This window comes from Ophidiomyces ophidiicola, assembly GCF_022830035.1.
Source record: "Ophidiomyces ophidiicola strain CBS 122913 chromosome Unknown scaffold_11, whole genome shotgun sequence".
In the NCBI taxonomy this organism is placed as follows: domain Eukaryota; kingdom Fungi; phylum Ascomycota; class Eurotiomycetes; order Onygenales; family Onygenaceae; genus Ophidiomyces; species Ophidiomyces ophidiicola.
Genome location: NW_026054651.1, coordinates 1770 through 29501, shown reverse-complemented (window position 1 = coordinate 29501; position 27732 = coordinate 1770). Strand labels below are relative to the sequence as shown.

Genomic DNA, 27732 nt, shown 5'->3' with positions numbered 1-27732 from the left:
AGCCCTCCAAAGATCATGGTAGCTTTGGCGGGGTATGAGAAGCCTCTGCCTTCAAATATGCTAGACGATGTTCCTCATACGGCATTATGGTATGTTTGGAATGAAACGTTAGCTATGAACAATGTATCGTGCACTTGCGGTTTGTTTTCAACACTCGATATGATTCCCCAAATATTTGGGTCTGTGCGCTGTACCGTGAGTAGTTATTATTTGCTAATTTCTTACGTAGCTATTTGTGTGCTTTGTTTCAGATCCAAGAGGCCACAACCAGCCTATATAGACTGCGGTACAGGAGTAGATATTGAACCCATAGGGCTATTTCCAAGAATGGCATACTTATCCTGAGGAGCAGTCACACGGAGCAATCTCACGTATGCCACCGTATAGAGTACGGAGTACTGGTGACTGAACGCGTCTGTAGATGAGTTCATCGGACTTGGCTGGTGCCTCGAGTATCATTGTGGAATACCCCGGTCTCCACTAGTGATACACTATGGATGGGACATCCTGGTGTTTGTTTCGTAGCCTCAGCAGGTCGCAGGGAAACAAATCCCCTACAATTCTCCGCTGAAGGTCCCTGCCTAGCTAGCACCTTGGCAACCACCAGCCACACTCACACGCCAAGCCTTATTTTAGGGCTGTGCAGAAGACGCACGAGCCACTTTGTGGCGACGTTACGCGGTGCGGAAGTTGACGTCAACGCCAGCCCCCGCCAAAATAAACACGGCGGCTCCAGCAGTGTCTTCATGCGCTGGACCATGAATGTTTTTAGAATTTATGAATGTTAATGATTACTTTTATATTTTGGGATTTTGAGTATAAGATCTGTTGACATTTACATTATTTTTGACATCTTGCAGCACATCTATTGTGAACAGGTGCATTCCAGGCTCCATTCAAAATGGCGATGAAATACTTCAAAAACATCAAGGAAAAGGTGCCTTACATCAAAAAACCCGTCAAACCCCACACTCCAATCCTTAGTGACGAAGAACAAGAGTTTTTAAGCGCAGTAGTCAGTTCTCCCGAGAAGACAAGAGGGGACCATGGTGGCAATGCGCAGGTCGCGATAATGGATGGCGCACAGAATATTCCATTACCCATGTCGCCTTGCGAAGAAAATGACCTGGACAAAGAACTAGCGCTTGCAGGCAGCAAGTCGAGGGCGGAAGAGGAGCAACATAGCGAGAAGCTGGCACAGGCGAAAAAGAAAAATCGCTGGAGCTGGATGAAGAGTGGAGAGGCAAAGACGAAGGCGGAAAAGGTATGTGCAATTAATCCATCATCGTATAAAATTCCTGGAAGATGCTGAATGTTGTTTATTTTTGCCCAGGAGCCGTCCACCGCTGCCGAGAAAGAAGTTAAAAAGGAAGAGGAAGATATCTCAGAAGTTCTTGAAAAGTTGAACCTTGCCGCGGTCAATAATCGAGTATTTTCTGTCAGCGATGAAACACAAGATCTACTGGAGAAATTTAAGTTTGTTTTTAAAGACCTGGTGAACGGTGTCCCAACGGCATATAACGACCTGGAAAGTCTCTTGAAGAATGGAGACAGGCAGCTGCAGAGCTCCTTCAACAAGCTTCCCGACTTCTTGCAGAAGTTAATTGAGCAGTTGCCGGACAAGGTGACGAAAAAGTTTGCGCCAGAGATACTCGCGGCCGCTGCAGAACGAGCCGAGAAGCACGGGTTAAGTGCTGACGCTGCCGGCAAGGCGGCCGGAGCCGCGACCAAAATGGGGCTCGAGGTTCCTAGCCTTAAGGAGCTTGTAGCAAAGCCTGCTGCTATTGCAGGAATGCTGCGGTCTATAATAACATTTTTAAAAGCACGGTTCCCAGCATTACTGGGCGTGAATGTGCTTTGGTCTTTGGCACTAATGGGTAAGTGATTGAACCACTTCGATTTTATGCGTTGGCTCTGACTGACTATTTGAAAACAGTCTTGCTCATGGTCTTATGGTACTGCCATAAACGGGGCCGTGAAGAGCGCTTGGAAAGAGAAAGACTTTCCAGAGAGGCATCTGCCTCTCAGTTAGAAACGGCAGATGACGCAGCAGACGACACAGCAGAAGCCCCTGCCACGACTTCTAGCGAAAGTAGCGCAGCTGCAGAGCCCAGCGAAGCCCGGCGGTCATCGACGCTGCAAGAGCCCTCGCCTCATCCTGCAACTGGCAAAAATACACGTCGCAAGACGGTCGAGCCGTATGAGGGAACTTAATTTGCCTTACATTCATACGCATGTGTCTTGACCGGAGTGTCAACTGGCCACGTCGAGGATGTATGTATGATTAGGCCAGGATTCGTGGCAGCCCCGCCTAAAAGACGTAGGCGGTCAGATTGAGGACAGGCGCATCTATTCTTGAAATATTTTCCCCGTCTCTGGGCAGGCAGTGTTGGCTGGAAGCTTGCATATGTAGCCTGATTGATACCACAGATTTTTTTTCTATATATATATATATATCGCTGCGGCGGTCTTCTCCCTAGATAGCTAGCCATTGGCAGTTTCACAGAAGCAATTTTTATATTGTGTGCATATTATTGTGCGTTTCCAAGTGCGGCAGCGAGTGGCGCATGGCTAAGGCAACCTCAGATCAAGCGGTGGCTCTTAGGCTTTCTTCCACCCTGTCTCCGGGTGGGCCCCGAGGTGCAGCAAAGGACCAACCACGCCATGGATGATTGCGCATGATGCGACCCAGGTCCAGCGCGAAAAGACCGGCCTGTGACCTGTCCACTTCCTGCAACATTCGAGGCGACTTCCCGGGAGGGGGAAGAAAGTGCGTATCCCTACGGAGTACATACGTAGCTCGCTCGGGGCCGAGAGAAAAATTGGAATTTCAGGCAGTTGGGAGGGCCGCCGGGTCGCTGCAGGCCGTGCACACCTGCGGGACGCTGTTGAGATGCGTGAGGATCCCTGCTCTGGGGACAGCTAGGAGCGTATCGATACGAGCTGCTGCACGCCTGTAACAGATGGAGGGGAGATCGTGTGTCCCGCGGGTGTTGAGTTTGCCGAATCCAAGGAATGCCGCCCACCCAGCAGGATTGGACACAGCTGGTCCCCTGCTCTCCCATCCGCACCGCGAGCAGCTGGCGATTGCAGGGACAGCAGCCTGTTCGTGGGCGCAAGGAGGATTGATGGCACGCTTCTTTGTCACTCGTGCTCCACCGGCGTTGGTGGGCGTAATTCGCTTACCGTACGCGGCGGGTCGGCCTGGCGCTCTCCACACCAGCTCCGGTGCGACGGCAGGCCGGGTACCTCTGGCCAGGTACCTCGTCGCGCAAAACTAGGCGCGCAGGAACCGGGCCAGCAGGTCACGCCACAAAAGACGGTGAAGTGGCGGGCCAATCGCGCGCCGTTACCAGCCGCGTATGGTATGGTCAGTTCACATCGTGACCGGGCCCGTGACGGTACGGCGGCCCACCGCAGCCAACCAGCGGCGGCCGCCGCAACATTAATCCGCGCCGGCGAGCAATCCTGGCATCCCCGAGACTTCATCCAACGGGCCTTTTTCTCTCCTCTTTTCTCCTCTTCTTCTTCTGCTCGTCCACAACCGCAGGCCTTCTCCCAGTTCTTTGACTCCCCTATATCTCGAGCATCCAGACACCGAACGTCAGTACTACCCCAAATATTGTCGAGTACGCCCGCCTAATGGCTGTCGCTGGGCCCTAAATCTCTTCGCGCTGGGGGAGCATGGCCTGCCCATGTTCCTCCAGCCCAACGAGAAGTCCAACGAGGAACAAGTTACTTGACTTGACGATATTTGTGAAACTCTTTCGGCCGCCGCTTCGAGCGTCGAAATTGCCCCTACTACGATTTTCAGAATTGACCTCGACGTCCACTAGGGTTGGAGTTGCTGTTACCATTGACACTGTGTTCTTCCCCTCCCTACGCCCACACCGCCCATTCCTCACGACGATCCTACTTTTCGTCTTCTATTTCATACCTTTTGTCACTGAGTTCTTTGCACGTGCCTGGATACCCTCTTCGCGTTTCCGTCTTATCGTTTCATCTTCACTCCAACTTCGACATCTTGAGCCACCATCCTTTTGTGCACAATGAGCACCACTACTGGAAATTACCCAGCTACCCCCTTGACTTCTGTCAAATCCACTTCTGGAAGACCCCGTGTCTCCACCGACAACCTAGACCTCCGCCCCCAGACCGACGCCCTCGATTATCTAGCGTCTCCCAAACCCAAGTCTATTCCAAATCAACAAAATAACAAGAAAAACAAAATGCCACCTTCAAAAAAACAAAATGAGTTTGGTGGTGGGAACAAAGGAATGAAGTCAGAAATGACTTCCGATGATGGCACACCCTCTTCGGCTCTTGCTAATGTCGATCAAGTGGATTGCGATGAGAATGAAGAGGAAGAAAGTGATGATGATGAAGATGAGCCGGCAGCTTTCGCCCCGTCTTACGGCACAAACACAGAAAAGAACCGTAAGGCGGGGCATCGGCTTGGCACATCAGTAAAGAAGGGAAGAAAGTCAACTGCTACACACGGTCATTACGACGGAGCGAGTGATGAGGAGCATTGCTCTGGCTCAGTGTCTTCTGTCAGTTCTGTTAGCGGCGAATGTTGCACCGGGTCCGCAGATTCGGATGCCGAGTATGATGCTGTGGACTTCCTATCAGATGGAGATGACGAGGATTTGGAAGTGGAAAAGTTTGAAGAACAATGGATCGTAGGTGAATTTCAGCATGGAAGACCCAATAGCGTGTCCGGATTGCGAGGCTTTGGAGATGAATGGAGTGGTTTCGACGACCTTGAACATCGACCCCTCTACTCTGCTGGCTCATTCTTTGATGAAGATCAAATTATGATGCCAAACACTTCCAATGAAATGTTCAATGCCGAAATGGCCAGCGATAATTTTGAGACCCCAGTGCCAAGGCGGGTTCACTTTATGGAATCCGATGACTCTTCAGATTCTAGTTCTGAGGACGAGTTGCTTTCTGACTTTCTACAACAAGAGAGCCTTGACCCTGACCTCAGACGCCTGATCGAAAACGACGGCTGCCGTAACCCTCTGGATTTTCAGGTAGACAATGCATTCTATGAGATCCCCAGCAATATTTATCACGTTGAATCCGATAGTGACGTCGGTAGTTCAAGTGGCTACGAGAGTAGGTCATCTGTGTTTATTGTGTCTTCTCAACGATTACTAATTCATGGTAGCTGATGGTGGGGAGACCACGGACGAAGAGGACTACCCCCCACCCGCGACCATTACGCATCCGCGGTCAATTCTTCGGCGTGAATCAAGCGTGTCGGTATCTGCAGGCGATGAAGATAACACACAAACACAGTTGGCACGCAGACGCGGGCCTCTTCGAGGCACGTTTATTGCCGATCCCAACAAGCCCGTTGCTGTCATGGCGCCCAACGGAAAGCAACTAATTTTGATTCCTCCATATGCATCGTACCGCCATGATTGGCTGGAAACAGCAACAAATAGTCTTGCAAACACAGCTACTAATAGCCCACGAGCAACGAACAACGCGGAAGATAGCGATACTGATCTCGTTTCCCCAAGTCGACCAGATTTCAGTCCCATGTTGAGCTCCGCCGCCAATTTGATGATGACAGCATTGAATGGGAACGATGCTGGTGGAGAAGTCACCGGGCCACCCGAGGCCTTTTATCCGAATGGAAAATATCTTCTCGACCCCTTTGAGGATGACGATGATGATGAAGATAGCGAATCAGCTTTGAATGTGAACGACTTCATCAATTTCGGTGACGCTTCTTCTGACGGCGAAACGGATAAAATGATGGATGATGTTGATTCTCCATTCGTCGCCGCATCTGTCGATATGGACTTTTCCCGAACCCCAACTGGCGCTCGTGATAGTCCGTTGACTACCAATGCTGAACGCCTTTTGAACCACCTCGACCGTGGAATAGTGACTGCTTTCCGTCGCAATCATAATCGATATCAAGCCCTGATTCGCCTGCCACAACATCGGGAATTCATGCCTGCTAATTCTCCCTCCCGCCCTGCGAGCGTGTTTCGTCGCTCCAGGGCAACTGACGGCCGCACCCCTCCACGGAAACGCAAGGCAAGCAATTATCTAGGCGGTGAAGCGGTCCGCAGAAAAGTGCTTGACTCTCATCGGAGAAGCTCAACTGCTGCGTGATTTTACCTCTCATTGCTTCACTTGACACGAAGAAGTTTTCACTGCTTCGGACCATTTATTGTCGAAGATTCTTAAAGCTTCGATCATCACCAATTACCTTCTCTTGGTTCTATGTCCTTACCTGGTATCATTACAGCACTCGAAGCTGATTTACTTGATATCTATCGCTACCATACTGTCCGATTAAAAAAAAAATGGGATATTGATTTTCCCATTGTAATATTCCTGATCTCGGGTTTGATTGCCTACCTGTCCACATCTTGGTACAAAAGTCCAAGCTCATTTAATGTGGCCATACCTCAGCATTTGAAATCGTCTACCGGATCTTGAAATAAAACTATGAAAAACAAAAGCTATGTTTGAATGGCACAACTGTAGAAGACAGGCATATAACTGTACTTTCTATAGATCGTTCCACATGTGTGAATGAATGGATTCGATATGATATGCACGATGTATGGCTCTTCTTTTATCTTCTTTGCCTGTTTTTGAACATTTACATGTTACCTTCGTGGTGCTTGGGCTAGGGTTTCTTATTTTGCTTCAGCCTGGCGCCTCCCCGGCACGATGCTGTGGCTTGTCGTTTGATCGACGGATCGATTCCTCGTCATACTAAGCTAGCTTTCGTGTCAGCGATTATGAAGGTTTTGTCTATGACGCCAGTTGTTGTGTTTGAGTAATGTTGAAAAGGTGTTGAATATTCGGATAAGAAGAAAACCCCTATGTTTCGAGGAATTTCCTGTGTGTATGAAGTAGTTTTTAGCTTATGAATTACTTGAAAGTTCTTATACGTGGTTTGTCCTGATGCACCATCTCCACGAGGCTCGAACATAAGTCATACCGTCGATTCCATGGTGCAGTCTCTGGAAGACAGAATGTAAACCGTTAAAGCTATCTCTAGCAGGAAGGTGTAAGAGACTGACCTTAGGCTACTCGGGGGGCGTTTAGACTAAGACTTGGAAACGAACCGTTAGGAGAGCCTTTAGACTGAGAGTTAAGTATGAACAGAGTACTTTGGGGCACTACTCTGGGGCGATTCTTAGGAGGATGAAAATCAAGATATTCTCAATATATATGTATATATAGGGTAAAGCGGGGTCTGATAAAATATTTTCGAAAAAGCTAGGCGTATGCTGGGTATATAACATAAACAACGGAACAGGAAAATGCCGCCGGGCTCCAGTGGCATGGTTAGCCCATATTAATCAAGAACAGGTTTGGTAGTGTTCCGTAGGGGGAGGGTTTCTTAAAATCACTATTATAGTAGTGCGTAAGGGTAGACGCGGCTATCCCCTATTTTATCGCAAGAATAAGTCCATCCCAAGATAGAAGACAATAGGGCCCACACATTATTTTTTGCTTCATAGTAGTGTCTCAAAATAGACAACATAAGCGTTAGGATTTATTAACTCCCAAGAATCAATTAATTGGACTAAATTGTACCAATATTTGTTTCTTGCATAATTAAACGAGAATCTCAGCCATACGAGGGCTGTCGGGGCAGGATCAAAGTAGATAGATTGATTTACCCATTTCTGCGCTTGATTATCTCAACGACCTGCGGTGAATCTATCTCCTCGTTTCTCCGGCAGGTGAGATAGGTGCGAATTGGCTTGGCAGTACTATCGATTTTAGAGAGCGTTAGCGGAGCCCCCAGAACCAGACATCCTTTTGGTTTGTTGACACGACGCGTCAACTATAGCGAGAGGGCTAAAAAGGTATCAAAAAGCAGGGAAAAGGGTCTCAGACATACATATTTCCCACAGCCAACGGCGATTTCAGAAAAGCCATCTGCCTCACCAATCCCCTCTTTCTCAGGGCTTGTGTCAGAGTGTCCTCCTTCACGTCTAAGCCCAGGGTTTCCACAACCTCCTGGTAAGTTAACTGGCGGTTTTCTATGGACGAGGTGATGAACGTCTCAATCTCGTTCAATTTTTCATCAGTCAGACGCTTTGCCCGGCCCGGCCGACGCTTGGGAGACGCGGAGCGTTTCTGGCAGGTGTACTGCACGGCACCGAAGGGGAGGTTCAGGTGCTTGCAGATTTGGTGGTATGTGTGGCCTAGGCTACGCATAAGCAGGATATCACGTCGCTGGTCGCGTGTTAGACAGTGGCGATGCGGTTTAGATGTAGAAGTAGGAGGCGGGGGATTTTCGGGGATACATAGGGACTGTGTCTCTGAGTCCGGCGCGGAGGAGGGCGTAGCAGAGGATGTTAACGGTTCGGGCGGCTCTAGAAGCGACGACGGTGGTTCGAGGGACTGGTGCCGTATCGCCGGAGGCTCCGAGGACTGGCGCCCGTCTCTGGGCGGAGTTTGGTCTAGCAAAGCGGAATGTTTTTCAGGCAGAATAATCGGCGGAAAAAGAGCCGACGCTAGAGGAGTGGTGGCGGCGGTGGACGAGGCGGGGGAAAGGGGAGAATCCATCACAGTGGTTGGCAACTGATGCTATGCCTATTAGGTTGAATGGCCCGGGAGGTCGCGCACGCGAGTACCTGGAGGACCGTTCGGCACCACGGGGCCAGCTGCAGCATAGAGCACAACGGGTCAGTCAGCCTGAAAGTCTTATCACCAGTAAAGGACAGGGGAGCTTCTTGTGGGAGTGATCGCCTTCGCCAACCCGAAACAATGTACTGGAACTTGGACGGAGCTAGAGACCGCGGGTTTCGAATGGACAAAGTAAAATAAACCAACCGGACCAAACTTTTGACACTTAGCACTGGCACCCACGCCTTCGACTGTGGCCAGCGCGGTCACGCAACGGAGTTTCAAAGTGAGACGCGTGGAGAGAATTGGCGTCGAGACCTGAGAATCACAGGTACGGAGTAGGTCAAGCCCCTTGGGCGGCCGGCGGTTTAGAACAGCCACTGGCGGAAGTGACTTGTCTAAGAGCAAAAGAGGGCCGGTGGAGCCGGAGACTAGCAAAAGAGAACACAACGGGCCAGCGCACAGCAGACGGGGGCCAACAGAGTCGAAGAGCGCGGGAGGTGAAGATATCCTCAGAAATGCCGTTTTGGGACGGAGATCTGGCTTGACTCGCAGGGTACTTCGATCGGCGCATTGCCGACGCCGGCAACCCAGGTTCCCACCAGGTCACTCGCGATCGCGCATGGGCAGCTGATTATGTCAGCACATGCTTAGCTAAGCCGTCCGGATACAGCAACCCGGGCCTCATCGCGGAATCGCTCGCAAATGTACTCTCGATCGATCTCGACCGTTCTCGCGCTCTCTCGGCCTCCAGCCCTCAGCAGCGTTGGGTCGTCTTGCTTGGGCGTCGTGTCGTCTCACCACCCTGCCCGTTTTGCAAACACCCGCCCCACGCCTGTTCAGCCCACGGGCCAAGCTGTGCCCAGCGCGCCAACTCGGCTATTGCCATTGGCCGTCGCGATGAACTACCCCTGGATTCCAAGCCTCGGAGTTTTACTCTGACTGGTTAGCTAGTTTCGCCTGGGCGCGCGCGAAAAGACACCGTCGGATTCGCGGAACTGCATCATTCTATCTCACTTTGACACAAGTCTCCAGTGTTCGAAACACCGGATCGTGATTCGCGCATGAATCCATGAATCGGCGATTCTCGCTCGGCCTCATTCGGAACCCAGAATCCTGCGAACCTCTCACGGTGTTGATAAAAATAGCCCATGCTACTCTATGTAGTTGAAACTACAACGGGGGCAAGTGGGCAACGGCTCTAGTCAACAACAAAGGAGACACGTCTGATCGTTGCTACATGCCGATCCCCATGACGGAAAACAGCTTTTCCCTTCGACAAAACCAAGTGACGCCCGGCGGTATGCTATCTCCTGCACAAAGACTCAAAGCAAGCCCTGTCCTGAGGTGTTTGTGTTCCTCGATGTGTAGAATGCACGCTGCAACTTGTCTTGGGCGATCAAGTTTACGCCCCGTCCTAAAGCTACTAACTATTATTGGCTACTCGGGGACGCAGTTCCTGGCTAGCAGCTGCGAGTTCTGGCCTGGCTGGTGACCTTTCTCGGTTTTGCCATTGAGCCAACGTTTCATAGTTAGGCTTTGTGTTCATACACCAGCCAGTAGTTGACGGGCTCTCGCAAATCTTGCCACCATCTTGCCGCCAGGCCCCCAAATAGCAAAGGTTCACTAGCAGACCCATGCTCTATGGTGTCTTTGGTCGCAAAGACTGGCAAAGTCAATCCACATTTCCCTGCACCGTAGCGCCAGGGGCTGCCGCTATTGTGGCTGCTACTCGATGTCTCTTTTGTTTCTTGGCCCCATCTGTTGGAAATATATTAAGACAACAGACATTTCCTCTCGGATTGTCCCTTCTTTCCTCATCGTGTGCAACTCTTTCCTATTGTTTTAAAATCTCTGTTCAGTTGGCATTTTGTTTCAATCGCTTTCACTCGGCCTTCACTCGTTTTGGCTGTGCGTAAATATCTCTATATATAATTGCCTGTGGCAAGCCTATTACTCTCGTTATACCCCCCTCTTAATTTTCAGCTAGCCTGATTTCGTATACCCTTTGCATATCTTGAGTGTTTTTTATATTTCTTCACCATGAAGCTCTACCAGAGCGTCGCTGTGCTCTGGCTGCTGGTTGTCCACCAGGCAAGCGCCACAGTATGTAATACCAGTCCCATACTATGACCAGAACTGAGATACCTAACGAAGAATTGATAGCTCTGGGGCCTTGGACTGCTGGGTGCCGGTCTCTCTTTTTTCAACACTCCTATGAAAACCGAAAACGTGTGTACCCCCGGTCAGCAAAAAGGTTATGATTGGGGTGATGTCAAACTTGGTGGTTTTGACTTCTTTGACGACTTCAACTTTTCTGGTTTCACTTGCAAGAGCGTTTTTGATTTGAAGAAATGGGTTGGAAAATTCCAGGTATGTCCTCGTTATAAGTATTTTTTTTCTCTTGCTCTACGTTGGTTCTAATGGGTTATAGGATAAATGCATTGAAGGTGTTCTTGACAAGACCCTCTCTCTGGCTCCTAAGATCATTGCCGCCAAAAAGAAGGGATTTTCCATCGATACCATGCAGATCACCGTCGAGAAGGATGTTGATGTTGGCTTCGAGTACACGATGCCGGGCGGACAAATTTGCAAGGAAATTCATCCCTGCTCCCCTGGCGGTTCCATCATCAAGAATACACAGTGCGGCGGTGCCACCTCTGTGTCAATTTTCCTTCCTGTCTTTGCAAAGCTGGCAAAATGCAAGATTGCCATCCACAAAATCCTCTTCCAGTGCGGCCCACCACAATTCACACGAACAGTTATTACAAGCTTGCCGCCGCCATCTACCACGAAAGTCATCGTAACTCCACCAGGGTCAACTCCTCCCGTCTCTACACCCGGCTCTACACCACCTGGATCGACTCCCGGTTCCACTCCTCCGGGATCCGTTCCTGGCTCAACACCCCCAGGTTCTACCCCTGGCTCGACACCTCCCGGCTCTACTCCTGGCTCTACTCCTCCCGGGTCAACTCCCGGATCGACTCCTCCCGTATCGGTTCCCGGATCGACTCCCCCAGTTTCTCCTCCTGGCTCGACTCCACCAGGTACGCCCACGACACCACCCAGCACCACCATCATCCTTCCAGGCCCAAGCTCTACTATTTCGGTTCCTGGCAAGAATACTAGCATTATTGTTCCTGGGACAAGCATCACTTCTATCATTCCGGGCCCAAGCACGCCAATCGTCGTTCCTACACCTAGCATCTCCATGTCAACTTCGACTGTCTTTACGACCTCGCTCGTTACAGTCACCAGCTGTGCTCCATCTATTCCAAACTGCCCGGCAGAGTCTAAAACACCAATTGTTGTCACTTCTACGATTGCCATCTCCACTACTCTTTGCCCAGTCACAGTGACCCCAGGCGTTCCGACCCCAGGCCAGCCCGGTCAACCCGGACAGCCAACTCCCGGTGTTCCTGGACAACCTACTCCAGGTCAGCCCGGTCAACCTGGCCAGCCAACTCCCGGTGTTCCTGGACAACCTACTCCAGGTCAGCCCGGTCAACCTGGCCAGCCAACTCCAGGTGTTCCTGGACAACCTACTCCAGGCCAGCCCGGCCAGCCCGGTCAACCTACTCCAGGTCAGCCCGGTCAACCTGGCCAGCCGACTCCCGGTGTTCCTGGACAACCTACTCCAGGCCAGCCCGGACAGCCTACTCCAGGTCAGCCCGGCCAGCCCGGTCAGCCCGGTCAACCTGGACAACCTACTCCAGGCCAGCCCGGCCAGCCCGGTCAGCCCGGTCAACCTGGACAGCCTACTCCAGGTCAACCCGGACAACCTGGACAGAGCTCTCCAGGCCCCAATCAACCCAGTGGCCCAGGCAGTCCCATCCAAACCAAGCCACCCGTTGTTCCAGTTCCCACCTCTCAATGCCCAGACCTTCTTCCCAGGTGCCTCAACACATGGTTGGATCTTCTCCCCAAGTGTTCATCCAACAGCGACGCCAGTTGTTTCTGTCCATCGAAGGAATTCACAAACGAGGTCATCAAGTGTATCCAAGCCTGGGGTGCCTCTGACGAAGAAGTCAGAAACGCAATGTCCTACTTCACAGGTATCTGTGCGGCACACATTCCTCAGAATCCCGGCATCATTACCGCGGTTCCCACCCGCATTCCAATCGGTCCACCACAAGTACCAGCCACCCCAGTTGCTCCAGCTCCTGGTGCTCCAACCGGAGGTGCTCCCGCTCCAGGCGCTCCTGGTGCTCCAGCCCCTGCCCCCGGTGCCCCCGGTTCTCCCGGTGCTCCAGGTGCTCCAGCCCCTGCCCCCGGTTCTCCCGGTTCTCCCGGTGCTCCAGGTGCGCCAGGTGCTCCCGGTGCTCCTGTCCCTGCTATTCCATATACCACTGTCACCTTCTCGCAAGTGATGACTATGCCCAACGCCCAGGTCAGCACCATGCTCACCCAGCTCACCGTTCCGCAAGTCAACTTCGCCACTGAGGGCTCAGGGGCCAATCCTACCGTCAACCTCATGCCTGGTCCGGCTGAGGCTATTGCTACTCCACCAAGTCAGGGTGTTGCTCCTGGGTCGACTCTTGTCACCTTCCCAGCCACTGGACCCGGTGCTCCAAGACCTACTGGTATTCCAGAATTCACTGGCGCCGCTGCATCCTTCTCTGTATCTGGAAGATGTTTGCTCACTGCTCTGGCCGCCGCTGCTGGTGTCCTCGTCTTTCAATTGTAATTATTTGATGACTCTTATCGGCATTGCCTGCCGCCGTTAATATATTTTGTTAATGTTTTTACTATGTCTATTGAATATTGTCACATTCTTCTACTATGTCTCATAAATACCCAGGTCAGGTGGAAGAACAAAATGATCATTGCCGGTTCCTACTTTTTCATTCCTTAACTATGTATAGCCCGGTCCACATCTCGATAGAGTGTAATTTATACTATTTTGCTTCGTGGCCTGACTACAAATCTATTTTAAAATGCTCTCTATACGGAGTACATAATATTTTTAATTGACTCGAACTGGAACTACAATCAATCATGTTCTGCGAAGAGATTTGTTCTATTATTGTTTCGTTTCACGGAATCTAGAAACTCTAGGCACGTTCACAACCATTTATAAAGGTACTCAAGACTCTTAGCCAGAAAACTATATAGACAACTGATTGTATCCAGAAAATGTGAGCCTTGCAGGCAATTCATATATTCTATAAGGAGTATAGACATATACGTATATCTAGGTGGACACGGATGTAAAGGCGAAATATCCAGATCTTTTCAAATATCTTGAAAGCTGATTTTTCTCATCAGCCTTCAATGCATTGACTGTACATTTGTCGAAGACTCACTGGCCACGATGGCAACAAAAGTGCGGAATTGGAGTTACAGAGTATACGGAAGGAAGTACTCCGTACGGAGGTAAACAAACAAACATTGAGCGGACCATACGAACCATGCAAACATGCTTCCCCGCACACGTCACCATGCATCGCAACTCTAGCTTTGATTGGTTACAGGAATAGCCACCGAGGATCATCCCACCATTCCTAATTAGAATTAGTCTGCAGAGCAAAACGCTTGTGATGAGACTTGAGAGAATTGCAAACAGCAATTAATATGTGACAGCTACTAAAGTAAACATCTAGCAAAACAAATACTACCTAGGGGCCAAAAAAGCACTGTGAAACAAACTATCTTCGAGAGAGTGATCTATGAAATCAACAAACTTCAGGCCATGGTAGCCAAAACAAGAAGAAAGCGAACTAAGGGCGTATGGCTCCATTCAGAAACGCAACAAAGCAAGATGTTCCAAAAAAAAAAAAAAAATGTATAGAATAAAAAGGGTGGTATCTGTTTACCTGTAGATGAGATACAGGGGCAGATATCCCTGTCGACGGCGGGAAAAACGCATCAGCCCGATGCATCATCACCGTCTTCATCCTCCCGCGAAATCGACCAGCCATGCTATCCAACGAACACCCTGGCCCAAACCCCAACTCCACAATGCATTTAGCGGCTAAATTCAAGAATATAAATCCGCCCATCTTTGTATCAAACATGAGCCTCCTAATCGTCCTTTCGAGGGTAGGTACGAACTAAGTGCACGTCCATCTCCCGTGGGAAGTCAGGGTGCAATGTGCTGAACCTTTCGCAGCTGACAGCAGCCGTTTCATCGGCCTCTGGGGGCACAAGGGTATCCAGGAGATGATTGACGAGACGCGTGTCCATCCAGCCGGGCGGTTTCTCTCGTTTCAACTTCTCGATGCGAGCAAGATCGTCTTCGATTTCCTCTGGCATCAGAGGGGGTGGGGGCGGTGCGTTTCCAGCGCCATTGGGGCGCTGGTGGTAGTTGCATAAAACAAAGTACGGCAGGTTAGGTCGGTTCGCATTTTTATCCGTGAGTTCACCGAGGAGGTTGAGGCCTGCAGTTCCGTTATTACGCGTAGACCGTGTTGCGTGGACGCTTTGGCTGGTAGTCCGTTCCATCTCTGGTGCGGCAGAGTCTTCTTGGCCGCTGGTATCACTGGATCCTTGAGCGTCTTCCCCTTCTGCCATCTGACCTTGTGCACCCGACAGTCTCGCACGTTTCGAAGATGATAAGAAATGCAGTGCAGCAATATGAGCCTGGTTGCTATGCATCGCAAGCTCTTTCTCAGTAAAGAGAGAAAGAATGTTATATGCTGGGGAATTTTGTTGTTGATTTAAGCGGGCCTTCGCACGTTCCGCTGGAGTCGAAAGGCCCTCTATATTTGGCGAGCCGAATTCATCGTCTACAGGAACTTTTCGCTTCCTTTTACTGGTCGATTCCGCAATTATCGAATTGCCCATATCGTCAATATCAATCTTGTGGCGGGTATGTCTTGTCTTTCGGTTGCTGTGAGCACCCCCGGGACTGGCCGGGTTTGTAATGCTGAAGTGGTTTGGATGAAGAAGAAGAGCGTTTGTGTCGGCAACATCAAGCTGCTCCTTTTCGCGCATCAAGCGATTTTTGCGCTGAGATATCAGTTGAATGAGCCGCTCCCGAACAGTTTCAGTGAGTTTGTTGCATTCTTCAATCGCGAAACGGTGCCGAAATTCTCGGTCTTGCGACAGTCTGTTCAGAACATCACGATGGCGATTCTAATTCCCGGTTAGATCAACTACTCTTTATAATTTCTCGCAGGGGTAGTTCCTTGGCCTACCATGACGACGGTTAATTCCACATCTCTTTCTTCCTTGCTCCGGTTTATCTCATCAACGAACTTCGAATACCACTTGCCGGTAACCGGCGTCTCCGACACAGTGTGCCCACTCGCGGCGAGCTGCTTGAGCTGTTTCGAGACATCTTCTGGGGCATCGCTCATGGGCCATTCACCATAAATTTCGGAATTTGCGATCAACGCCATTTCATTCTGGAGCTCGTGGACATGTTGGCGGAAGTGGTAGTCACGATTATTCGCAAAGGCCTCGCGAAGATCGGTGAGCCGATCGTGAATCGCTGTGCGTCGCTTATCTCGTTTCGACAAGGGCGCCGTGTATTGTGGGGGAGTGGGCGAGCGGGCGATCAAGTTTGTTGTCGCCATCTCGCAAAGGGTATGAGAGGCGGTATAGCTACGAATACGACAGGCGGGGAGGTATTTTTTGGCAGAGCGCACTCGGGAATAAAGAGATGGAGGGAGAATTTGATGATTCGTGGCAACTGTCGTGCGTGGGTAGAAGGGGAACGGAGGGATATGCCGTGGAAGATAAAGCAACTAAAGAGCTCCTAGCTGTCAAGACCTTTCACAAGTCAGCGCGATTGAGATTTAATAGAGCATAAAAGAAAAGACACTCGGTATTTTCATGGTGAGCCATACCTCATTCACTCGTAGGATCCCACCAAAGAAAAGCCTCTGGAAACCAGCCAAACTCCTGTAGAGTCACCAGCCGCCCGTAGAAAAAAAAGTACAGCAAATACCAAAGATCGCCAGAAGGCCGTGTTTGCGGATTCGACGTTCGATCGAGGGAAGTAGTGCGGAGAGGTGAAAAGCGCGGATTTCACCGAGACTGGGCCGGGAGAAAGCCGCAAGACAGCAGCTAACTGGCAACAAAGTAAATAGGGCCAAAGAACCAAGAGTAATAAATACACAACCCTCCCACTGCTATACAGCTCGTAGCAATAAACAGGCTGTCTGTGTGTGCGTGTGTGTGTGCTGTTGTATCTATGGGAGGAGATTGTGCGAAAAAGGCGGGCCAGAGGGCCTGAGACCGAGATCGTTGCAAAAAAAAAAGGCTATAAAACCACACCAGGCCGGGTTTCAAGCAACGGAAAGAAAGTGTAGAGGTAGATAGTCATTCTCTAGTAACGCTGTGGGCAGCAGTGAAGGCCGGGAGTGCTTCTTTTTCACTTGCTGAGGCCGGCGGCTGGCGACGTAGCAGTAGGGCGGTGGGGGCCGGCAGATAAACTTAGTTTCTCAAGCGTGGTCACGTGTAGTCGTTATGAGAGGCTTAAATTGGAGCAAGCAATCTCTTAAAAAAGTTGATATCTACTGGAGATGGGTTTTTGTGCTGTGGCTTCTGGAGATAGGTGGATCTGATTATATGAGTAGCTGTGGCAGATTGTTTGGTTCCCTCCTTGAGGGAAAACAACAAGGATAAATCATCAATCATTTCCTTCTTTCAGTATCCTATGGCCTATCTGACATGACATGATCCCCAGACGTTTTGGCATATCTGGAGTCTCGCAATAAAAATAAAATAAAATAAAAAAGCAACGAATCACCTCGGTCTTAAACTCCCTGCCATATCGCTGAGATTGAAAAAATGGGTGGGGGAAGTTGAAAACTTGAATAAAAAGCCGGAAAAGGGGGTATTGTCCCATGATATCAGAATGAAAAATAAAAAAAAAAAAAACAAAACCATCGAATAAGAAATTCAAATCCTTTTTCCACCACCATATCAGGACTACCCTTGCCAATAGATAGAAAAAAAAAACAAAATCATAAAAGACATTGGCCGGACGTCCCAATGTTACTTTCACTCCTTTTCGATGCCAACACAAATATCCCATCCGAAGCCGAAAACAAAGTCTTAACCCGAGGAGAAGCATCACGAAAGAGCCCTGCGGATCACGAACACGCCCAGCTCCAGCCCACAGTCCGGCTGAAATCCATCGGGGTAGGGCCGAGTGCGAACGCCGTCGAGGATCTCGCGAAGCAGCGACGCACCGGTCACCTCCTGAGACGTCGGGTTTCGCTGTGCCGCATTAAAGATATTATTCTCCGGGAGGCGATGGCCCTTGCGCCAGTAATAGTTGATGATATCGCGGGCGCGAGCGGTTTCCTGCTGGATGTACCATTCCGTCCATAAGCATCGGTCGAGTTTCACGGTGGCTTGGCCGGCGTAGGCGAGGGTGAAGTTTGTCTGGTGGCACGCTGACATGCCTGGTGGTGAAGTTTTGGAGCTGATGCTGTCGCAGATGGCCTGCAGTCGAGCCTTCATGCCTTCAAATTCGTCCATATAGGCAATAGAAGGAATTCGACCAAGCGCATTACCAATGTCAGCAGACAACCCATTGATGACAGCTAATTGGCGAAGTAGCGGGTCAAGTATGGGGCTTAGATATTTGTCTCTGAACGTTTCCGCGCCGCGTTTGGTGGGGTATATAAAGAGGAGATTCCCGCCGTTCGGAGATAATTCACGTAGGCGATCTAGGAGGACTGAGGGGCCTTTATTCAAAAAGAGAGCTTGGCACTCTTGTGTGGATGTTGGCGGAAGGTATCGTTCAATCACTGCGACATTGACGCTGAAAGGGGGCACAATGGGAGTAGAGGTGTGGTGACATGCCGGCGAGGCAAAGGATGTCGGCTCGATGTAAGGATAAGCTGGCACAGCGGCTGCACTTGAAAATACAGTGTTATTAAAGTAGTCGTCACCAGGAAAGAGGAGGTTCGGCGTGCTAGGAGGCGAAGTTGGGAGGCTGCTAAGGCTAAATTTCGGAGGAACGGCGTGAACGATGCTTATATATGGGAAATAGCCGGTCTGGAGTCGGTTCTGGATCGCCTTAACGATGGGGGTAAAAGCGGACTTGGGTAGGGCGGAGGCTGAGGAGTCAGATGGCGGGCACGGTAGGGTTTGGGAGACTAGCTGCACAGAGTCGCCTGGAAATTTGGGCAGCGGGAGAGACGACACTGTTGAACAGTTAATACAAGGCAGGAAAAAGCCCAAGAAATGGGAGAAAGATACTGACCAACAGGTAAAAGAGCGTCTTGAAGCCACTCGTCCGAGCTCTCGCCAGGGAATAGACTGTGGTTGGAGAAAATCATTGGACTTGCGGTAGCTCTAGTCCCTTGGAGAGCGAGAGAGGACATGTGTTGCTCCTTTTCAGGTCCAGAGTCTGAATCTGAGGTTTCCTTTGCAGAGAAGTCCTCCATATAAGGATCGATATTATGGCAGCTTGCTGAAGAATGATTATCAGATATAAAGAGGCTGTGTGAATTTGGGTTCCAGAGGAAACTGTCTTCAATTTCAGGAGGCGTGAGGGGCAAGGGAGAAGCGTAGGAATGTTCTGGTTTGCTCAGAAGCGACGAAGAGGATAAAGCAGAGGAGGCAGAGGAGCCACCCATCACCGGAGGGAGCAACATCGCATCGTTAGGCCGCCGAGACGCCGTGAAACTAAGTGATGAATGGGCAATTCCCAGAGATTCAAAAGGTGACAGCTGCAACTGATGACGAGGCCTGGACAGGGCCCTGGTGCCTGAAGCGGGCTCTGAGCGGAGGGAAGTGCGTGAGGCATTGCGTTTGGCCTTTGTGAAAGGCACGGTGGAGCGCTGGGAGAAGCGCTGCAGCTGTTCATCGCAACAAAGGGCGGTCTGGTCAGGCATTGTGTCTGGGCGGAATTCACACGAGGCGCTTCGGCGGCTGGAGCGGATGGAATACCAGTCGAAGTCGAAATTGCAGCATGGAGAATTGGCACGGTCGAAGGGGGAAGTCATCGCTTCTGGTTCGAAGGTCGAATCAGCCGTCGTCGGGGACGTGGGACGGGATAGTTTCCCATTCTTGAGTCGGCACATTCACGATATATATACTCCCACGAGACCGGTTCCAACGTCAACGAGGAGGGTACCGGAAGACCAGGGTTTTTGGCCAGCGGAGACAGGCCGTCCTGGCAGCAAAGAGCGTCTTAACAATCGAAGCCTCAGCTGGGCGTGCGTGTGTCGCCCAGAGTGGGAATCATGCGACAGCGAGGGAGAGGCAGAGACACAGCCAGACGCCTCTCCGCTCTTCCAGCGAAGGTAATAGCGCAGAATGTATGCACGGCGACGGACAAGCCCGGTTCTGACTTGGACAGCGAGCGCACGAGAGGGGCGAGAGGGCGCAGGCCTCGGGGGGGGGCAAAACCGCCTGGGCCACACGTGCGCAGCAGGCGAGATGCAGGGAGAGCGACGGGCAGACAGCTAGTTAGCTAGAGAGCCAGCGACTGCGAGCACGGTGGAATAGGAGACGACCAGAGCGACGGCGACGAGCGAGCAGGGTGGATGGGCAGCGGACGAACAGCACCGGGCCAGTCCGGCGATGGATGGGGAGGAGGGGGGCGCGCAGGCGGGAAGGGCTGCTGCTGGGGGGGGGGATCGGGGGCTTGGGCTGAGCCACGGCGGCGACGGGCGGGCGCTGGGCTGGGCTGGGGGGGTAGATAGGGCAGGGAAGACGAGGAGCCGCGCAACGAGGTGAGAAAGCAGAAGAAGAAGAGAGCGAGAGAGAGAAGAAGAGGAAGAATGAGGAAGAAGATGACAACGAGAGCGACAAGCAGGCAGACAGGCAGCCAGATAGCCAGCCAGGCCCGGCGTGGTGATGGCCTGACGGCCGGGGCTGTTGGCGGGCTGCGCGGGGGGGGGGGGAGGGAGTCTAGACCGGCGCTGCAAAACTCTGCTGGCAAACACGCGCTCTCTCCCGCCGCCGCCCGCCGCCTGCTTGGCCACCCTACCACCACCACCGCAACCACCCCAGTTCCTGGTCGCCGCTGGATTACCTAGTTATTCTTATTTCATACCCCATCGTCGTCGTCGTCGTCGTTGTCGTTCCGTCGACGATCGCCTGCCTAGTTACCTGCCGTCCAGCCCGGCGCCCACAGCTTCGCACCCCCGTCCCTGTCGCGCTGCCGAACGACGTCTGTGCCAGCCTGGCCCAGCGCCCGCTGCTGAGCCTTCGGCCTGCATGCTTGTACTGTACTTCCATACGAGCCTTGTGTGTCCCACCCCGTCTTAGTTACTTGTTAGCTATTAGTCTGCTTCCTCCTCCCTCTGTTCTCTGTCTATGCGGCGCCGATCATCCTTCGAGACAAAAAGACAAACCAACCCCCCAAAGGGGGCAGCCATCCCGACTTGTGCAGACTTATGCCGCTGGATAAGCTGGATAAAGCTAGTTATGCTGCGTTTATTCGCCATTCTAAGTTTCTAGCCTGGGCTTTGTTGCCGCCGTTGTGGCCGCCCGACCCAGAAGAGCGTTGCCGCTTCATTACTATTTCTCTGCCAAATCTCCCCTCACAGGTCCACAATTTATCAAACCCACTCACTACCGGCCATCATCTATCCCACGCGAGCTATGCAACGGGGGACTTACACCAGCAAACTTGTCCAAAAGTCATCCACAGGCCGGCCAACAAGGGAAACTATGGTTGCGTCGAATTGGCTTGGCTGGGGAGAATCACGAACTAGTTGACTCCGTACCATCCAACTCAAAGGAAGAAGTGGAACCGGCTCTGGATAAGCTCATAAAGGACCAGACGATTCGAAATTATTACAATTATTACTCATAGATTTGCATCGCCCACGGGCCCCAAGCCAAGCCACCCTGCTCTTCTCTGACGGCCGGACTTGCAAGTGCGGCTTTGGCGAAGGTGATATATAGATTGCAACAAAGCACTCCGTATATCTCCACACAACATCGGCTAGGAGCCAACCCGGGAACCAACAGCGCAAACCCCTCTTCCAACAATCCGCGCATGAATAATGGCCTCTATCGACCTGGTGCTAGTTGTCTGGGCACCTTATCCGAGAATCGTGCCTGTTGACGGACGGACGAGATCTTGTGGACCTTTCGGCAAAGAGAAAGGCCCTCGATGAGTAGGAGTAGGTATAAAATCGGACATGCGGCTATAAGGGAAGTCTGTCCTCCGTTAAGTTACGGCTATTCGAGAATCGGTGGATCTAGACTGCGCGGTCTGTACAACAACAAAGAGACCAGATATCTCACAGCAGGATCTCGCGCTAAAAGAAAGCGAAGGAAGAACGGCCTCGAACCCAACCGCCATCACCACCACTACCACCCATGAGCGAAATTTCACGTATCTACAGAGGTAAGACAGGTGCAGAGGCGCACCGTTTCAGAAACTCAAACGACTGGACGAGTTTCCCTGTCGATACGGAGGACAGGCCAACAGCTACCGCCGGCCCTCACTGCTGCTCTCCAGAATAATAATAAGCAATAATGGCCCCAACCCTGCCATGTCTCATGCCGCTGTTTCAAACTTGTGACTCGCTGGCGGTAAGTCATGCATGTCAGCTTCCTCTCCCCTGCAAGCATCACCTGGAAGATGCACGCTGGCCCATAAACTACACTACTAACTAACTACTCTGCACACCCATTCTTCCAACTTACCTACTTAACCAACAGCGGAACCGAGACGACGACGTCGTCGTCGTACTACTAGCTCGCTCTCGGCTGATACATACATTACCTTCATTCATTCTTCGCCCTGCGCCGATCGCCGCCCAAGCCCCAGCAGGGCCAGCCGGCGCCTGCGTAAGTCAGGATCCGAATAATAAAATGTTATCCGCCGCGGGCTATCTCCGTCTAGCGCGCCCGCCCATGGGTCCATCCATCTGTCCAAAGGGATTGCTTTCCATTATTATTATTATTTTCTTATTCTTCTTCCCTCCGGGTGGGTCGCGAAACTCTTTTTTTCCTTCTCCACTGCCCCGGCCGGCGAGCTGCGCTTGGTTCTTCCCAATCCAACATCTAGTAGTCGTAGTAGTTAGTTGCATAGTCGTAGGCAGCTCTGTTCGATCCATCCCAGCTCACACCGTTGAGCTTACAGCCCCATGATTTCTTTTTGTTTTTTCCTTTCTTTCTTTCTTTTTTGTTTTTTTCGCATGCACGTACGGGAAGGCTCGTCTTCGTAAATCCTCATTTTTACTATCTTGTTTTGCCTGGTAGATGACCACCGCACGGGAACAGCTGCAGCAGACTCTCGGCCCCCCCCATACGAAGGTCTTCCTATCCCGTGCCCGCCGCCATCGTTCCTGCGTTGGGGGTCCTGTGCCGTGCCACCGGTGGTCTCGGCCATGTCGCACGCCTCGCGCTGCTCTAGTTACTCGTACTACTAACTGCTGGACTCTTCTCTCCCTCGAGACCTCCCCACGTTTTGCGCGGCAGCGTCGCCGACTATCATTGGGGGGTGCCGTGGATCGCCCGAACGAAACCACAGGCTTTGGTGGCGAAAACTCTCTCTTATTAGTAGACTACCTTTCGCCGCCTCTGGGCCCTTCCGAGTGTTTTTGTTGTTGTCTGGTAGGGCGGTGCAATCACCTAACTATCCCGTTTGGGCTGTGAGGGGCGTGATTCGCTGTAGGGCTCGAGAGTTTTTTTTTTTTTTTTGGCCGTGATGCCGCGGAACCGCAACAAGAACAAGCCGGGCAGATCGATCCAGATCGGGCCTTCTTGTCAAGCTCTCGACGAACTCCAGAACGCGGAGGCTGGTAACGAGGAGTCTATCTCTTCTTCCTTCCTTTTTTTTGCTTGGTTGGTTGACTAACGGTATCCTGCATGCAGGCGCCTAGCCGACGGCGTCCGTCGCGCCGGCTGATGATCCCGCTGCAGACTTTCTACTCCAGAGTTACATACATACATTCACACCCTTCAAGCATCCAGAGAAGACGTGCGCAGGGGAAAAAAAAAGCCGAAGAATGAATGCCCTGATCAACAGCCTAGGATCGCCGTTCTAGCCGGGCCCGGCCCGGCCAAAATTCGATCTTCGAATATGCTTGTCAGAGGCTCAATAAAAGAGCCGATGGAAAGCGGAACAATAATAATATCTGCGAATGCAAAACCCGCTCAGCAACCTGTTTGTCGTCGTATTTATTTTGCGGCCAAGCTCCAATCCGCTCCATCATGACTAACTAACTACTCTACGACTGATGATTGATATGCTACATGGACGCATCCAATTGAGCGAACCTCGGCACGGGCCCGGTCGTACTGGGAGGACGCGTCTTTTTTGTTTGAAAAAGACGGCTGGCTCGGCCGATCTGCACGATCAGGCTGCAGTATTAACTAAATCACTCACGCTGGGCTGGGTAATCTTCCGTATGTCGGGTTCCCTCTCCGCTTACCTGCTGCCTCTGCTGCTTGCTGCTGGTGCTGCTTCTTGGCCGTACAGACCTCCATCCAACAAGTAGATACGGCGCATCACCAGCCCCACATGTGGATGCTAGGCATGAATGTCTTGCGTCGACACACACAAGGCAGCTCTTGACAGTTTGTCGGGCCGGGCTTCCCTTCACCACAGGGCCAGCCGTCTCACCGTATCCCTTGAGCAAACGTACGGATGTACAGTACAAGGCTCCTGGGTCATTCCCGCCTCGACAATGCAGGCGCTGCTTCAAGGCTCATCATCCGCCCGCAAGAGGGAGGCAGGGCTCCAGGGATATTCGCTCATCTGCGCACGCTAACAACTAGCCAGGCCTTGAGCAATGACCGATTGGTATCAGCACGGCTGATACCATCTCCGCCTGCAGCCAATACGACGCGCCGCTCGAGCTCGGCTGCCGCGGCTGAAAAAAAAAAAAAAAGGGTCTGAGCACACATTCAATTTATCCCGCATGAACACCCCCTCAACAGCATTATTGGCGTACGGAGTCGACCACGCCGGGAAAGCCACCGATATTGCTGATCCAGGCCCCAGAGCAGGAGGGCAGATCACCAAGGATATGGGGAAACACTAGGAAACCCTCTCCGTCGGGATATCCCGAACGCAGAACCCTTCTCCTCCATTTATTATTTGGTCTTGATTCCACATTTATTGCCCTGTGTCCCCATGACCCCTGCACTGCCTTTTTTTTTTTTTTTTAGATTTGATGCTCAACCTTCTTCGCCTGTTTGAAACCGCAGTCCCCATGCACGGCGGCCTCCCAAACGGTCGACGTGCATCCTACCCCGGACTGATCTGGAGACGAAGCTTTAGAGCACACACGGAGTACCCGCGCCCGGCATGTCGGTCCTTTTCTTTTCCCCGGCTAAATGGTGTTGTCTTGGGTAGTCACCAAGGTGGAGCTCGGCGGCTGGGGACGAGAGACACTCTGGGAAGTCGGGGTAAAGATGCACGACGACATGGGGTAGTTAGTTAGTTATGCGACAAACAGATCTATCTGCCAACACATCGGTCGGGAAGCCGGAGGAGAATTCGCCCTTTGTTTTTCCCCATTATTGTATCAGAATAATACATAAATAGCCGATGTTCCTTGAGAAAGTCAACTTTGACATTGTGGGGGGAGGGGGCGGCTCAGGCCGTCGTCCTTATCAAGTAAGCAGAGAGTTATATTAATATAACAAGAGTAGGGACCGTCGTATCGGTTTATCCTTACTACTATTATAGCCACCCAGCAGTGATATGCGCCGGCGGCAAGAGACATTGCTCGTATTTGCAGCCTATATCCTCGGGGTGAGCACGCACTGGGCCGCGTTCGTTCAAAAGAGGGCACAGCACACCTACACATAGCCCGCGAGAAGAAACACAAAAGATTTGTCATGGCGGCCCTGGCCCGGAGGCTTGAAGCTTCCGCAATAAAGGGCGCGTGGTTTTTGATGATTGTTTTTCCCGTGCCAAGTAAAGGGGGCTGCAGGTGATGAGCGTTGGGGGAGGAAGTCATTTGGCCAAGCTCTGTTCAGAGAGAAAAAGATGCGCTTTTTGGCATGGATGTTGGGTCTGGCGCGGCGCCTCAAGAAGATTCACCGGTGTAGGATAGATCTTCCAAAGCGAATGCAGTCTGGCGCAGGTCAGACTGTTCTTTCGGTCATCATTCATCCCGAGATTGGTTGCACTCAGGAATATGCAGGCGTGGTACGCTTCCCTGCCAGTGGCCGTGATCAGTTAGAACACGCTGGAAGGAGTAATATCGAGAGCATCGAAGACCTGTCCTCCGTAACAACTCGTCTCTCCAAAGGCCCTGTGGCTCAACGATGCCTCTTTTCCTCCAGTCGAGGTGACGTGTCTGCCGTGGTGGCCGTTGACGGTCTAGCAACTCTAGACCTTTTTTTTTTTTTTTGGCTCTCAGACGAACAGCTCAATGCTCCGAGTCATGAGCCCAGCCAAGGCCAAAAGAAAGGCCCTATGCCCGGAGTGTTTCGCATGGCCGGCGAGTTTCGAATGGCAAAGCTGGGCAAGCAAATCGACCGGCCGGCATTTCAGCGACACATTCACGCCCGACTCGATTCCAATAAATATTAGACAAGTTCATAGACACAAGAACCAACAGACCGACTGCCATTCCGCCCAGCGCCCAAGCGAGTCATGCCGAGTGTCGAGCGGCGGGTATGTCACGATATGTAGACGTCGGCGGGCACGGCGGGGTGGGCGCGGGATATGAGCGGGCGACGCAAGAACGAAGCCGACACGAGAACCAAGCTGCTCCGTCTCCGATCCAAAGAACAGCAGCAGCAGACGGGCCAGACCATGGGCCGGCTCTCTCGCCATTGCAACCGCGCGACGCGCCGTGATGTCAGTCTTGACAAGCCGGTCGCTGGGGACACGGGCAATCGGACACGCAGTGACGTCGACAGACAGGCCTCCGGCCCTGTTTTCGCGCAGGCAAAAAAACGCAGCCCGTCGCCGAGACAAACAACGAGCCGGGACGCGATGATGTTGGCAGAGACCCTGTCCCCCGGAGGCCTTTTGAAGCTTTTGCTTGGCTGCGGAAAACACATGGGCGTGCCGGCGCGACAGGGGGGGGCGGGTGGTTGAGTTGAGGCTTTTCAACGCCGTGGGGGGGGGGGCGCGCAGGCAACGGCGGCGCGGAGCCATTATTCCTGGGAGAAGGCAGCAAAGTTGCCCGGTAGTCCGTACCGGTATAGCACTGCAAGCTGCGCTGCCGCGTGGATATGCGGTCGCGATGATTGATGGGCGAAACGAGCTTGGAAGCGCAGGCGAAGAACCGTGGAAACCAGATAGTTAACTAACTAGGTAACTAACTAGGGCCCCCCGACCAGCGCGTGCGGTGATGCAATTTCGTTCGTTCGCGCCCCGGGCCAGCAGCGATCATCCAGCACCACGTTCCGCTAAATATGCCCGCTGGGGCGGCTGGTGTTCCTTATTATTTTATTATTCTTCTTCTTCCTCTGCGCCCGTCGTCGTGCTGTCCTGACCGACACCGTTGGAGAACGGGAGAAAAAAAAAAAAAACGGACGCCGGCGGTGCGCCACCCCCCGTTTCGCAAGCTCATCAACGCCCCCCCTGATCTCCTTGAACTGGGCTCCGGAACAACAGCCTTGCCTGCGTGCTAGTTAGGTATGCCGCTGCGGCCGCCGCCCGTCGCGAAATGAGAATACGGCCCCTGTGCGCGTTGGCGCGGCTACTGTTCTGCACGGTGGTGCCGCGCAGCACCGTCCTCGCGCGCTCGCAGCAGGTTTCCTTCGCTGCCGCTGCTGGTGGTGGCGCGGGAGTGGTCGATGCAGGGGGAGCACGGTGCCTGGTCGAAGGTACGAGGCGACGACCACCCGGGGGTACTCGTTTGGCCTAACGAGTTTTTTGTCTGTTCGTTAACCTAACTGATTCTTTTGCGGTTTCTATAGCTTATGATCCGCCGGCAAGCACCACGCAATGCGGGCTCGATGCGACCCAGATGACGAAGCTGAGGGTCAGTGCTGGCGCAGTCGAGGTCGACGGTGATCCTGCAGGCTGCCTGCACGCATTGCAGGATGTGGTCGTCGTCGGTCGGGACGAGCATCAGCAGTGCCCAACACAGCTCGAGCAGGTCTGGCCGCAGTCATCACGGCATAGCTACATAACTAAACTAACGACTGTATTTCTCCGCAGAAACATCCTCCTACCAAGAACGAAACACACTCCAACACCTTCCAGCGACGTGCCGTCTTCACAATAATAAGAAACCAAGTCCTAACCACCGCCCACATCCTCTCCAC

General features: G+C 52.1%; 5 protein-coding genes across 5 annotated transcripts; 3 read left to right on the top strand and 2 right to left on the bottom strand.

Moving 5' to 3' along the window:
• Positions 1-901: 901 nt before the first annotated feature.
• Positions 902-2214, top strand: LOZ57_003299 (uncharacterized protein; the record flags this gene model as incomplete). Its single annotated transcript, XM_049252348.1, has 3 exons — positions 902-1264; positions 1334-1877; positions 1937-2214. 3 exons carry the CDS (start codon positions 902-904, stop codon positions 2212-2214), a joined length of 1185 nt encoding a protein of 394 aa, XP_049108522.1.
• A 1835-nt stretch (positions 2215-4049) lies between these two features.
• Positions 4050-6138, top strand: LOZ57_003298 (uncharacterized protein; the record flags this gene model as incomplete). The annotated part of the gene is made up of 2 exons (XM_049252347.1): positions 4050-5124; positions 5177-6138. The coding sequence occupies 2 exons, from the start codon at positions 4050-4052 to the stop codon at positions 6136-6138; spliced, it is 2037 nt and encodes a 678-aa protein (XP_049108521.1).
• A 4527-nt stretch (positions 6139-10665) lies between these two features.
• Positions 10666-13309, top strand: LOZ57_003297 (uncharacterized protein; the record flags this gene model as incomplete). Its single annotated transcript, XM_049252346.1, has 3 exons — positions 10666-10728; positions 10789-10995; positions 11057-13309. 3 exons carry the CDS (start codon positions 10666-10668, stop codon positions 13307-13309), a joined length of 2523 nt encoding a protein of 840 aa, XP_049108520.1.
• A 1337-nt stretch (positions 13310-14646) lies between these two features.
• LOZ57_003296 (uncharacterized protein) lies at positions 14647-16142 on the bottom strand (the record flags this gene model as incomplete). Its single annotated transcript, XM_049252345.1, has 2 exons — positions 14647-15699; positions 15762-16142. 2 exons carry the CDS (start codon positions 16140-16142, stop codon positions 14647-14649), a joined length of 1434 nt encoding a protein of 477 aa, XP_049108519.1.
• Positions 16143-17646: 1504 nt separating this feature from the next.
• On the bottom strand, positions 17647-19163 carry LOZ57_003295 (uncharacterized protein; the record flags this gene model as incomplete). Its single annotated transcript, XM_049252344.1, has 2 exons — positions 17647-18728; positions 18788-19163. 2 exons carry the CDS (start codon positions 19161-19163, stop codon positions 17647-17649), a joined length of 1458 nt encoding a protein of 485 aa, XP_049108518.1.
• Positions 19164-27732: the final 8569 nt, after the last annotated feature.